Source organism: Xylocopa sonorina, chromosome 2 (assembly GCF_050948175.1).
Source record: "Xylocopa sonorina isolate GNS202 chromosome 2, iyXylSono1_principal, whole genome shotgun sequence".
Classification (NCBI taxonomy): Eukaryota; Metazoa; Arthropoda; class Insecta; order Hymenoptera; family Apidae; genus Xylocopa; species Xylocopa sonorina.
In genome coordinates, this window is record NC_135194.1 from 12,698,443 (window position 1) to 12,711,551 (window position 13,109).

General features: G+C 33.0%; 3 protein-coding genes across 6 annotated transcripts; 2 read left to right on the plus strand and 1 right to left on the minus strand.

Annotated features, from left to right (window-relative positions):
- Positions 1 to 1,201: 1,201 nt before the first annotated feature.
- On the minus strand, positions 1,202 to 2,655 carry LOC143433222 (uncharacterized). The gene is made up of 6 exons (XM_076910462.1): positions 2,515 to 2,655; positions 2,139 to 2,444; positions 1,830 to 2,064; positions 1,648 to 1,770; positions 1,444 to 1,581; positions 1,202 to 1,361 (listed from the first exon to the last, which is right to left on the minus strand). The coding sequence occupies exons 1-6, from the start codon at positions 2,653 to 2,655 to the stop codon at positions 1,228 to 1,230; spliced, it is 1,077 nt and encodes a 358-aa protein (XP_076766577.1). The 3' UTR covers positions 1,202 to 1,227.
- A 279-nt stretch (positions 2,656 to 2,934) lies between these two features.
- Ints8 (integrator complex subunit 8) lies at positions 2,935 to 6,997 on the plus strand. Of its 2 annotated transcripts, none has more exons than XM_076909794.1 (12): positions 2,935 to 3,179; positions 3,282 to 3,699; positions 3,783 to 4,020; positions 4,087 to 4,323; positions 4,393 to 4,638; positions 4,719 to 4,968; positions 5,061 to 5,471; positions 5,541 to 5,795; positions 5,870 to 6,122; positions 6,199 to 6,317; positions 6,383 to 6,726; positions 6,794 to 6,997. In XM_076909794.1, exons 1-12 carry the CDS (start codon positions 3,059 to 3,061, stop codon positions 6,911 to 6,913), a joined length of 3,012 nt encoding a protein of 1,003 aa, XP_076765909.1. In that variant the 5' UTR covers positions 2,935 to 3,058; the 3' UTR covers positions 6,914 to 6,997. The 2 variants fall into 2 exon arrangements, with proteins under 2 accessions (XP_076765909.1, XP_076765908.1); XM_076909793.1 differs by having other exon boundaries at positions 2,936 to 3,179; positions 6,377 to 6,726.
- A 32-nt stretch (positions 6,998 to 7,029) lies between these two features.
- Positions 7,030 to 12,300, plus strand: Mad (mothers against decapentaplegic homolog 1). Of its 3 annotated transcripts, none has more exons than XM_076909795.1 (4): positions 7,030 to 7,165; positions 7,253 to 8,055; positions 8,403 to 9,713; positions 9,790 to 12,300. In XM_076909795.1, exons 3-4 carry the CDS (start codon positions 8,476 to 8,478, stop codon positions 9,947 to 9,949), a joined length of 1,398 nt encoding a protein of 465 aa, XP_076765910.1. In that variant the 5' UTR covers positions 7,030 to 7,165; positions 7,253 to 8,055; positions 8,403 to 8,475; the 3' UTR covers positions 9,950 to 12,300. The 3 variants fall into 3 exon arrangements, with proteins under 3 accessions (XP_076765910.1, XP_076765912.1, XP_076765911.1); XM_076909797.1 differs by having other exon boundaries at positions 8,466 to 9,713; XM_076909796.1 differs by lacking the exon at positions 7,030 to 7,165 and having other exon boundaries at positions 7,230 to 8,055.
- The last annotated feature ends 809 nt before the right edge of the window (positions 12,301 to 13,109 follow it).

Consider the following 13,109-nt stretch of genomic DNA (forward strand, 5'->3'; position numbering starts at 1 on the left):
AGATGCACCTTGTTTTATGTTACATTTTGTTGTATGTTGGCAGCTAATGAATTGTTCGAATGTTATAAAATATACCGATTGATTAATCTCATTTTATTTTATAGCGTTAGTTTACATTTTAAATATGCTCAACCATTCTATTAGTTACGTTTCATTCTCTCTCTTATTTATGAGCAATCTTTGAAAACTTCGTAGATCGATTTTTATGTTTTGATGTTATAAAAATAAGTAAAATTACGATAAAGAAGAGATTGATTTTCTACTTGTACCTTTTATACCATATAATTCCATTCTTTTTATATACATATCTTGTTTTTGTCGTACCTAACATTCCATGCTTATAGTGACTAACATGTATGTATTATAAATGCCTGTGTCATCTGAAATTTATTTATTCGTTTATTCGTACAATTTATAATTACCATAATTTTGTACCAGCTCTGCTTGAAGAGATTTCTTTATCTACGCCGACATATAAAATACCGAATAGTGACAAAAAAAAAAAAACAATTTCTTCGTCACCATCTAATTTATGTATTTCAGTTGACATAACGAAAGTTAAGCTTTAAAGATAAGGTATTAAAACTTCAAGCAGTGTACAAATGTAGTTAATAGTATTTTGTACTTTAATACTTCTGTGGTTCATTTAGCGATAACATAATAATTATATTATATACTTAATATTATAGTTCTATGAGATAATTATATAATAGTATTTTGTGTGTAAGGACGTCGTAACTGTTTAACCGTGCACGTTTCTGTTATATTTAAATCGAATTATTGTTTTACACGCATGAATTTCTCGATGTACTTTGTTTTAGCCATAAAAACGTTCTGTTGCACATATAATATAAACGTCGCCTTAGTGCTAGAAAGTTGTACAAAGTAATGTGTAATTAGTTTTTACTGTCAGCTTCTTTTCTTACCATAATTTGCCATATGTTTATTTCTTTTTATCGCAATTTGAACATAGATTTTTTTTCTTATCTCGTACACGACTTTCCGGCATGCAGGCAGTAATGAATGATTTACATAAAAATTATTTAATACAATACGTACATTATAAAGAAGAAACAATTAAATGCAGACGAAAATAGCATCTAGTGAATTATAAATAATTTTCTAAAGACAAATATTAATAAACAAGAAGAATACCCTCAACAAAGAAGAACTTGTTTCCTTGTACAGATACGTGTGCGATACATCGCAGATATATCGACAGATAATTTAAACTGATGGCAATTTAACAGCTTTACTGTACAAGAAAGATCGAAAGCTACGAGATTGCTTGGTCTTATTTACGTTGCTCCAAAATGGTCTCGGAGTAATATGACCATTCTTTACAGTATTCGCACCTGGTGCTAAATTAAAATGATCAAACGATTACTGGTGGCATATGTATCGAACTAGAACTTCTTAAAAAAACTCATCTTATTAATTTACCTATTTTCCAAGATGGAAATAAATGGCACTGCGTTTCGTTAATCGCAGATGAAATTGCGATGGGCAACTGCGGCCTCGGATGTTGAGATATCGCTCTCGATATTGATTCCTTTAACGCGGGTGGTAAATTTAAGGAACCTGTAACGCGAGATATTTATTAATACAATTATACGTATTACGTGAATTAATTGTCAATAATAATACTTGTAATATCTTCGTCCAGCGTGGTTGTTAATGATTTCCTCGTATGATACAGATGTTTTCTCATCTTGAATCTTTTCATGAAACATCTACATACATCCGTCACCGTCTTTCCATCGAGAGTTTCTACGAGGAACATTTAAAGTAAAATATAAATCCGCACAATATACAACATAAAAACATACTTATTGTATTATTATTCGCAATAACATTTTCTTTGTATCTATAATACTGAGTTACAGGATTCCCTTCTAAGGATAAATCTGTTAAAGATACTAAGCCACTTATGCTTTCCGTTAGATCGTCGATATCGTCTATCAGATTATATGTGGCATCCAAAACTTCTAACTCCCGCAATTCTTTGATACTTCTCAGTGATGTTACTTTATTACCCGAAATGTTGAGTACTTTCAAACTAGCCTAATGGAAGAAAATTCGTGTAAAAAAAACTACATATTATAAATGGACAGAAGATAGAAAAAATTTAAATTTACCGACAAAGTGTGTACAGTTCGAGGATCGAAACATAAAGATTCTCCGAGAGCTAGCTGTTGATTTTCTATATGCAGTACGGTTAAGTTACTTAAAGATTCGAGACCCTCTATCACAAGGATTCTGTTATATCCTAAATAGAGCGTGTGTAATTTTTTAAGAGAACTCAAGTTCTCTATTTTACTTATTGCATTACGTTGCAGATATAAATGCGTTAAGTTAGACGCAAAGTGTAAATTTTCTATCTTAGAGATATCGTTGTTTTGTAAGTAGATTACTTTTAGGTTTTTATAAGTACCAAAATTGCCCTGAAATAACACGATTATATATAAAAGTTATATACTTGACCGTTGCTATCCGTTATCAAAAATAACTCACAATGCTGCTAATAAAGAGATTGTTCATACGTAAATGAGTTAAGCCATGTAGTTGATCCTTTGTCAGCTTTTTACTGAGAGACTTGTTCAGCTGTGCTTGGGAACATTTTCTCTCAACATATTCTGCGGTTAATCTCACCATGATTGTCAAATTTCAGCGACTAATAAATGTGAATGTAAACAATCAAGTAATCAACATACTTATGATCGATCAAACATTTATTATTGGGTCAACGCGCTAGTAGTTCTTTAGTAGTTTACTTCGCTGTCGACAATCATGTGCGACCAGTTTGAGCATTTTTCGAAGAGATGACGCAACAGGCAATAAACAATACCCTCGTGGTTAATTGTGTGGTGACACGTGTGTGTGTGAAATCTCATGCGTGTAGTTGCATCTGAAACGAGTTCCCTTGTATGTATTACTTCAAAAATACTTTATTACCTAGGAAGATCCGAGACCATTTTCAAATTGAACAAGTTTTCTGCGATCATGTGATGAAGATTGCAGGTTTTTCAATAGTAAATGTACAATTAAACGTAATGCAATGATGGATGTGGATTTATTAAGGCCAGGCACAGTACCAATATCCCCTGATACAATTCTTTGGTTTGAATTTTTATTGAACCCGTCTTTATTGCAACAGCATTTATCTAAACACTTTCCTGGTAAATAATAACCTAACTTTAACTATGTCATGTAGACTAGTAACAGGGTAAGGGAATTATTAAACTTGTTATGCTAATCACAGTTCTGTGGTATTATTTCAGACCCCTCTGCAACAGACTTAATAATCAAATTCATGACAATAAGTTCGGAACAGAAAGAAAACGAAGTGAAAGTTGTAGATGCAGAGTCAAACGATGCAAAGCCCAATGGTTTGAATAAATGGAGCCATAGAAATCTTGCATTGAAAATTCTTTCGTTGAAAGTAGCGGCTCATTTAAAATGGGATTTGGATGTATTGGAAAGAAAATTACCTTTGCCGATACAGTTAACACTATTTCAAGATCTCTTGTATATAACATCAGATTTGACTGTCGAAATACCAGCTGTACCTGAATTTACGTTGCATTCGATTTCTGATCAAGTTCTGTTCACAATTGTTCTGTACCATAGATGGCATATAAGGGCAATTATTTATAGGGCTTTAAACAATAAACAGTCAAAGCAACAGTTCCTTCACATGTAAAATATTGAATATCTATTATAATTAATAAGAATATTTATGGCATAGATTTTTGTTGAAAAGTACTTGTTATATGTGTTAGTCCAGGTATCCAAGAATCAACATATGTACCACCTGGTGTAATAGATGATATAATCAGAAAGTTAGAAGCTCATGCTTCTAACAGCGTGAATGTTTTAAATAATGTTCTCGAAGCTAAAGACATAAGCCCAAAAATGTTATCCTTTGATACTTTTCAAATGCTGACTGAGGATAGTACAGAAATTAAGCAAAATTGGGAGAACATGCATCCTATAAACATAGACGAGTTTAAGTGCCAGGTACAGATACACTAACATTGCTATTATACTGTATCCGTTTATGATCAATTGTTATAACATTTTCAGATACATTATGATCTAGCAAAATTTCATTTATTGAAAGAAGAGTATCAGGAAGCAAAGCGTCATATTACACAGGCTAAGGAATTGTTTTATAATTTTAATAACTCAGAAGATAAGCTTTACTGTAGAGTTTATAAGGAATTATTAGATGGTTGTTGCGTAGCATGCGAAGTACCTATAAAAGGAATTACTTCAAGTCTTACTCAACAATTACAAGCATCGATCAAAGATCAATATACTGTATGCATTTGAATACCATTTAAAATATTTACTTGCACATAAGATATTAATGCAAGTTATTTGTTGCAGAATATACTACAAATTCTACAAGCAGATAATATTTCAAGAGAAATTCCGCAAGTTTACAGAGATAATTTGGAGCTTGATGTGCAAGGAGGATCTGTTAATAGAAAGATTGTAGTAGCTCGTGACCTTTTACTTCAAATTCAATGTCTAAATTTAGTTAGAAAAATTTTAGATGACAGTATTATTCTTGGCGATTATGTAGTTGAAATACAAGCAGCTGGTAATAAGGGAATTGATGTTTTTTTTTGGGTAGAGTCATTTTTTAACTATCTGAAATTATTTACATCTATTGACTTACTTTCTTATATACTATATAAACATTTTTATAGGCTCTAGGAGGCGTCATAGAGAAAGCTACTGTCATAGATAAAAAACGTATTTCTCGTTATCTCCTTTATCTTGTACACACTAGTAATATTAATGGATTTGCTTCTAAAATACTTGGTGATCCGTTATACACAGCATTATTCGACGAAGAAGAATTAGTTGAAATTAGAAAGTTGGCTAATGATGAAGAACTTGAATTACCGGATTTATTACTGAAAAATGATTGGGGTGTACCACTAGTAACGTATACTCGTTAGTACATATATTTAATTGCTAGCCACTTAGCCTTTAATAGCAATTAATTGTTAAATATTATTTTAACAACGTGTAATATGAATTTACAGAAAGTTCAAAAATAGAAATATTTAATTTAGAGCAAAAATTGATGCAGACATACGATACTTCTGAAATTCACGAAATACTAATACATTTGGACGGTAAACACCGAATGAAACCCTTGTGGCACGTAAACAGTTTCTGGGAATTACCTATTCCGTTACAAAGCGTCGTAATGTCTCTTCCTAGGGGCTTTCTTCAAGATTTCTCGTACATATTATTAGCAAAAAGTCGAGAATTAGTAATGTCGAAAGATTTCGATGGAGCAATTGAAATTTTGAACGTATTGGAAAAAGAAGCACAGCAGCATTCGCAAAGCGGAAATATGCTAATATTTAAACTATGTAAATTAGTAAACTGGGAATGTCTTCTTGTTGAAATTTGGAGATGTCTTCATGCTTGGCCAGCGACAAATATATGTAAGCATTTTTTTTATCTCATAATTCATTATAATTAACGTAGTACCAAGAAATTAAATAATTCCATAGGTGATACCCAAAGTCTAGTTACCCGGTGCAAGCAATGTCTGGGTGCGTTACAAGCAACGGATCAAGTTATTCCGCGGCAAGAAATTATCGAGTATTGTACTGTTTACCTCTTAAATATGGCCGAATGGGACTACCTAACAAGTTTAGAAAAACGCTGGAGTTACACTGAATTTGCAGCAGCTGTTAGTAGTGTTTGTCAAGATATCGTTAAGTACAAGGGCGGAAGAAAATTTCCGAGAGAAGCGTGGGATATGGGTTGGTTTTAACAAGGCAGTATAACAAAATTATTAACTTTTATTTAGTGCGTTATATTAAACATGGATTTTTAGTTTTGGCTGCGTTTTGTCCAAGCAGAGATCAGCCACAGAAACGAAGCAACAGTGGCAATAGTGGGACAAATGCCGGTAGTGCTTCGAGAGATGTTATTGCTAGCATCGGAGGCACCCTCGGCAGATTACGTGAACCTATGGTTTTAACTGTTGTCATTTCGCTATTAGCACGTTTACGAAACGTGTTACGCGATGAATCTAGCCTTGAATTACATACGCAGTACCTTAATCTGTGGCCTGCTGGTGTACCAAAGTAAATTTTTCTATATATACTATCTTACTTACTACTTATACTATCTTACAATAGTATACCAAATATAATTTTGCAGTGCTAATTCGTACAACATTAGAATTATTGGGGAATTGCTATTTCAATTATTAACACAAGCTTTGAAATATTATCCAAGCAATGTTCCTTGGTTAAGATTAATGGGAGATCTTAATTTTGGTACGTGTGAAAACAATTGGTGTGCTTCGAAACAAGACGAGATAACGCTATATTTTTAGTTCTAGGCTATTATGAAAGTGCAATGAAATATTATTTGGAAGCCATTATGGTAGCTAGCGATCTGTTTAGCCAACCAATACCGAGATTACAAATCGACGATCTCGTTTATAGGCGTATGATCAAATGTTGCGCTCATTTACAATGTTACACTCAAGCTGCTGTATTATGCCAGTTTTTAGAAGAAGTAGATTACACTTTAGCTTTTAAAATGGCAGCCAGCGACCAAAAGAGTTGCGCTTCAGCTGACGCTATGGACGCGTACTACCATTGTATTTGGGATACAACGCTACTCGAATATCTCATTTATTTGCATACAAAACGCGGTGAACATCATAGAAAACAGTTAGCGGTCAGTAATTAGACGCGATTCATTTAAAGACGAATACATACATTTTTTTATTAAGTTACCTTTTCAGATCAAAGTAATTGGCTTGCTGGAATTGAATTCTAATAATAATGAAGAAATACAGAGGGAAGCGGCGAATATTCGAAAAGCGAAATTTTTAAGAGCCCTAGCAAAACAGTATGTTTATTAATAAAAAAGGATATCAGTACAAAGTCTTTGTATGATTGTGCAGTAATTCTACATCATTTAAATACAACGTTCTTTTATATTTATAGCTACGATTGATAATTAAAACAATCAAATCTCCCTCCTTTTCCGCGATCAACTCGTACCAATCACAGCTTTTTGTTTTTTTTTTGCTCTAATCGATCTAATGAAACACGGAATTGAAATAGTTTTATTACGCACGATTACTTTGTCAAATTAACGCCATATAAAAAAGGTACTTAAAAAAAAAAAGAAACTGTAATTAATTTCGTTTATCACAGTCAAGTTTCGCAACGTTTTCTAATGTATCATTTTTTTTAAGTGAGTCATCTACGATCAGCCCTTATCGTGGAATACATTGTCGTTGCGTAGTGCGACGGGTGCATATTATTGCCGTACGTAAACGTATACACAAATTATGTTTATACATGTTGAAAACAAAGTGTAGAAGAGGTATTAGTTTCCGACAGAAGACTCAAATAAACGGGCGAATTTAACGAATCGTAAGCGACATGCATAGCATTATTAAAGCATACAGTTTTCATAGGACTGCCTTCATAAACAAGGCGCCATGATGTTCTTGCAACGCCATAATACTGTTATACGACATTTCGTTCTTTCTACGATAACTATTTGTAACAAAACTGCGAACGACATTTAAGTGGAATCCGCCTCGTTTTTCCATTTACGTATCTCTGTGTCGGAATAATTTCGCAACTGTTCGATTCTTTGGTGAGTAGGTGAAAAAAATTTGTGGGAACGCTTTCTGAAATTCCAAAAGGTCTCTGTACTATTGCTTATTGCAAATACCCTGACTCTGAACCACGAGAAAGAGCGAAAGAGACGGGAATTAGAAGACAGAGAGAAGTCGTTGTGCGAGAGGGAAAGAGAGAGGGAGATTATGAACGCTACGAATCGCTATACTATATTACAAGAAAGTTTGCTTAGATATTTGTTGTGTTCGCGGAATTGTTGTCGTTAAGAATACGATACAGCAAAAGTGGAAATCGATAAGTTCATAGATATTTTTATTTGTTCGCGATGGTGAGAGGTTGGCATCAAGAATGTGGTAACAGGAGTGGGAGATTATAGTAAAAACAATGCTGGATCGCTAAGTAATTATACGTATGTATATGTACAATTTATTATTAGTTGTTTCGCGTTCTTGTCATAGGAATTTTTCATATTTTTCTGACGCTCAGTATCTTTTAGTATTTTATTCTCTTTGTATTTTCTGTGTGCAAAGTTTTTCAAATGTCTAACCTATATTACATTTACTGCAATATTTATTTCTTCGTTTAATCAGCACACTTTTCTAATACAACTCAAGCGTGTCGTAAAAATTTCGTAATATCTTGTCGTACAGTTTTTTTTTTATTTTTAGAGATAAAGTATCTGCGAAAGATATTTATACACCTTGCTATAGAAAATTTTTAATTCAACAAACCTGACTGGATTCTATTAAATTACAGGTTGTTATAAAACAAGAATATCATTAAAAAAAAAAAGTCATAGTTATAGTTTACGTATTACAGTATTTTTAAAATGGATGATGAAGAAGGATCATCGAGTTCTGGACCTATGTCTTCGTTGAACAGTTTATTTTCATTCACTAGTCCTGCTGTAAAAAAGTTACTTGGTTGGAAACAAGGAGACGAGGAAGAGAAATGGGCGGAAAAGGCAATTGATTCTTTAGTAAAAAAATTGAAGAAACGAAAGGGTGCAATAGAGGAATTGGAACGTGCTTTGAGTTGTCCAGGCACACCTAGTAAATGTGTAACAATTCCAAGAAGTTTAGATGGTAGACTGCAAGTTTCACATCGTAAAGGTTTGCCACATGTAATTTATTGCAGAGTATGGAGATGGCCAGATTTGCAGTCGCATCATGAATTGAAACCATTAGAATTATGTCAATACCCATTTTCTGCTAAGCAAAAAGAAGTTTGCATCAATCCTTATCACTATAAAAGAGTGGAAAGTCCAGTACTGCCACCGGTTCTAGTTCCTAGACATTCAGAATATGCTCCTGGACATTCGTTGTTACCATTTCAACAAATAGCAGAACCAACAATGCCACATAATGTATCCTATTCCTCTAGTGGATTTAACGCTGGATCTACAGGTGGTGTGAACCCCACGTCGCCTATGTCTTCTGTTCCCAGTCCTGGAAGCACAACATCTCCAAATCCACAAAGTCCGTATGGAACTAATGGCTTACCAGAAACTCCTCCTCCAGCGTATTCTCCACCCGAGGATGGCTCACAGCCTGGACAATCTCCACCGCCTGATCCGGTGGCTATGGATACAAGTGGATCAGCCGAAGTAGCTCCAGTATGTTATCAGGAACCACCTTATTGGGCCTCTATTGCATATTATGAATTAAACTGCAGAGTGGGTGAAGTTTTCCATTGTCATTCCCACTCTGTTATTGTGGATGGTTTTACAAATCCAAGTAACAATTCTGATCGATTTTGCCTTGGACAATTGTCCAATGTAAATCGTAATTCTACTATTGAAAATACAAGAAGACATATAGGCAAAGGGGTACACTTATATTATGTAGGTGGTGAAGTTTACGCAGAATGCCTCTCTGACTCTGCTATATTCGTGCAATCTAGAAATTGTAATCATCATCATGGATTTCATCCTAGTACAGTCTGTAAGATACCACCGGGATGTTCGCTGAAAATATTTAATAATCAGGAATTCGCACAGTTACTTTCGCAAAGTGTTAATCATGGGTTCGAAGCAGTCTATGAATTAACTAAAATGTGTACCATAAGGTAAAATTTATAATTGAGAAATTAATGTTTAGGTTTATAATGTATTATTTACAGTATGTACTTATATCTTTTTCAGAATGTCGTTTGTTAAGGGCTGGGGTGCTGAATATCATAGACAAGATGTTACATCTACACCCTGTTGGATCGAAGCACACTTACATGGACCCTTGCAATGGTTGGATAAAGTGTTAACGCAAATGGGTTCACCCCATAATGCTATAAGTTCTGTATCATAATTTCTGCTTCATGTTTAATAGCAAGGGGAGAAGATAGTGAAATGTAGAAAAAACCTGATGATTCGAGAGCAGTTTTAATATTACATAGTACGATTAACATAAGTTAGGTATTATAAAAGGTTCAAGAAAGTATAATGAGAGAAAGTGATAAGTGAGAAAATGCGTGACTTTTCTCATTTGAACAAAATAAAGAAAGTTGATAATATAATTATAAATATATAAAGGATTGCAGAAAGTCAATAAGTATTGAAAGTGGTCCTTAATTAAAAAAAATTTCGGAGATCACAGTGTACACATAAAAGTTGTACAAGTTTTTTGGCTGTTATATAAGAGAGAATTATAGTGAAAATATAATGTCTTACATATATATATATGAAAAATCGTATTTTTCAAATATATTCGATTACACTTAATACTTTATTTTATATGGAAAATTGTTATGAAAATATTTCTTAATGCTATATCACGAATGCTTCGTTAGATTGTTTTGAGACTTCTACTGAGATCATAGTTGATGAATAAATCAACTACAACAATTAAGTAAAAAATGATTACCGGTCAACGTAACGAAATGAATCAGGTTTACTGTTGATAACATTTTAATATTTACAGTTTCGAATACAGTACGCATGCTTTTGAAGCATCCGATTTATGCCTAAACAAGCCTTAGACTATTCGAATTCATTACTATAAAGACTGTAATCTAAGTGTAATTAATTTCAATTTTACTAATGATAATGCAATTAATATTTCAATATAGACATCAGATGCTGATCTCACGTTGACATTTGATAGTTAACTGTATCTGATGACATATTGGAATATTAACTTTGACGATGCATATAAAAATATTTTTCGTGCAATGTTCCCTAACATTCGTGTAACGTAAGCCTTTGGATGTAGCCTTATAAGAAACTAATGTGACAACTAACATAGAGTCGTCTATTTGCTATTTGTCGAATTCGAGAGTAATATAAGAATTATATGTTAACTTTGCACTTTTCAGAAGTGTTCGCGATATTGTCAGACTTTAACTAAAGTTCATATGTAAATACAAAAAAGTGTACTAATTATACGGTGTTACGTGCAATTTAAATAATTGGTATTACATTTGACAATGGAACACGAAAAATTGTACGATTTAAATTCTGAAAAGTGCCAAAATCTTATGTATGTGATGCGTCTCATTTAAATCACGTGAAAAGCTATTTTTATCGATCATCGATAGAAAATGTAGGTTTTTATCAACGGAAAGGAATTTTACTTGGAAAATGTTCAGTTGTGAAAAATATTGCTTGTTTTATATATTTTAATGGATGACTATTATACTACTGAGAGTAAGAATTATGTATCGCATACATTCGATAATGAGCTAGAAGAACCGTATGAATATCTAGTTGACATTAAGTAAAATTGAATCATTGAAAAGTATGATGCACCTGAAGTTCTTTGTAAGCAACGCTCTTGTCTATGTCTTTTTATGAATGTATAGAACAGGACATTTCATTTTGCATCTGGATACACAGGTACTGTTGAAAGAATATAAATTTCGACTTACTGTTACAGATGGGAACATACCTGTGATGTATAGTAAAATGATCTTCTGGCTTGCTGGTAAACTCACGATAATTTTTATGTGTATTCTACGTATATTTCAATTATAAGTATGAAGAAAAAAATGGTATACGGATCATATAATTTTAATTAAGAGTACTTGAGAACTATGGAACAAGTCACTGCCGCTTGCTGTTACTTATTTATCGATGTACCTAGCTGTGATTCTTTGCTACCAAATTTAGCAAATTACGTATGGGTGATCAACTATGATAAAAGTATTTGCTTTATTGGATCAATGAAAATAAAGCTGTATATTTTTGGATTTGAAAGCACAAATCGTACAAGGAAATATGACAATAATCCATTGCGAAAAAAACGATCTTTTACATGATAAATAAAAATATTCAATCGAAAGAATATTTAAAGTATCGCTTGCCGTTTCTTCGTGGATCACCTGTGTTACACCTGTTTACTTTGAACAAAACGGAGACAAAAAAATATTTTCCATTGGAAAAACACTGTAATTGGTATCGTAGTCTTTAAAATAATGTACACCAATTGAAAGAGATGCGAACGGATGTTTTAGGTATATCGAGCTTGCCGCACTCGTAACGAGCATAATGCTTTATTGCAATATGTATGTATGAATAGTTACATATGTAATAACTATATTTAGAGCTTTTACTCTTTGTTGGTATCTTTCTTGATTTTTTTTTTTGTTAATTGATGCACCGAGTATCGCCAAACTCGTTTCCAAATCACCTGATATCATCTTTTAATAGTTAACAAAAGTTTTGCAGAACTGAGCATATGTCCAATGAATATTACAATAATGCACTATAACGCTACGATGTACGTAACTTAAGTACATGCCGCTCAAATTATGCCTTGGATGCCTTTTATCTAGTGTATTCCAAATGTATATTGTAAAGGTATGAAATGGAAATTTGCTATAACGTATAGTGAAACGAGCGTGCATTGTTTGCCAAATAGCCCTTAAAATATTTTGATCGTGTAATGTCATGCGCAAAATCATACTCACGCCTATAGTGCCGAGTTTTAAATATAGAAATATATTTAAAAGTTATAATAATTTACAAGAAAAATATATACACATATATGTATACATGAATGTATACAAGTGAAATATTGCGAGTGGTGATTTGGGAAGAGATTCGTGATCGTTCTAGATATCACTCAATGTAAATAAATTCTTTTAGGTGTAAAAGAACATCTGTGCAGAATCCATTCCACATTTATCATATAGAATCGATAGCTACAGACTTTCTCTTCAATATTTTCTTTGCGCCATTTTGGGATGTCAATATCATTGTATATCATTTTACACATCGACGACTACGGCAACGACGATGATGATCATGATGATAATGATAAGAAGCGTGGCTGTTTATCACGGTATAAAGTACGATATCGTATAAGCTGTGTTGTGAAGTTTCATTAGAAGACTCGATGGAATGTTGTAAAATGTGTGAGGTGAGAAATGCATTCGTCTTTTTGTCTATCAAGGTAATATTTATCGTTCGCATATATAGACAATTTTTCGTCTGACCGATAATACTACAGGAAGTACAGACTCGTTATA

Excerpts from the sequence above, each read along its gene's own strand:
- LOC143433222 (XM_076910462.1), bottom strand. The coding sequence starts at position 2,655 with ATGGTGAGATTAACCGCAGAATATGTTGAGAGAAAATGTTCCCAAGCA. Across the intron at positions 1,771-1,829 it reads TGCGAATAATAATACAATAA|AAACTCTCGATGGAAAGACG; the intron begins GTATGTTTTTAT and ends TGTTCCTCGTAG. Across the intron at positions 1,582-1,647 it reads GCTGGACGAAGATATTACAA|GTTCCTTAAATTTACCACCC; the intron begins GTATTATTATTG and ends CTCGCGTTACAG.
- Ints8 (XM_076909793.1), top strand. The coding sequence starts at position 3,059 with ATGATGGATGTGGATTTATTAAGGCCAGGCACAGTACCAATATCCCCT. Across the intron at positions 3,700-3,782 it reads AAGCAACAGTTCCTTCACAT|TCCAGGTATCCAAGAATCAA; the intron begins GTAAAATATTGA and ends TATATGTGTTAG. Across the intron at positions 6,318-6,376 it reads AATGGGAGATCTTAATTTTG|TTCTAGGCTATTATGAAAGT; the intron begins GTACGTGTGAAA and ends CTATATTTTTAG.
- Mad (XM_076909795.1), top strand. The coding sequence starts at position 8,476 with ATGGATGATGAAGAAGGATCATCGAGTTCTGGACCTATGTCTTCGTTG. Across the intron at positions 9,714-9,789 it reads ACTAAAATGTGTACCATAAG|AATGTCGTTTGTTAAGGGCT; the intron begins GTAAAATTTATA and ends TATCTTTTTCAG.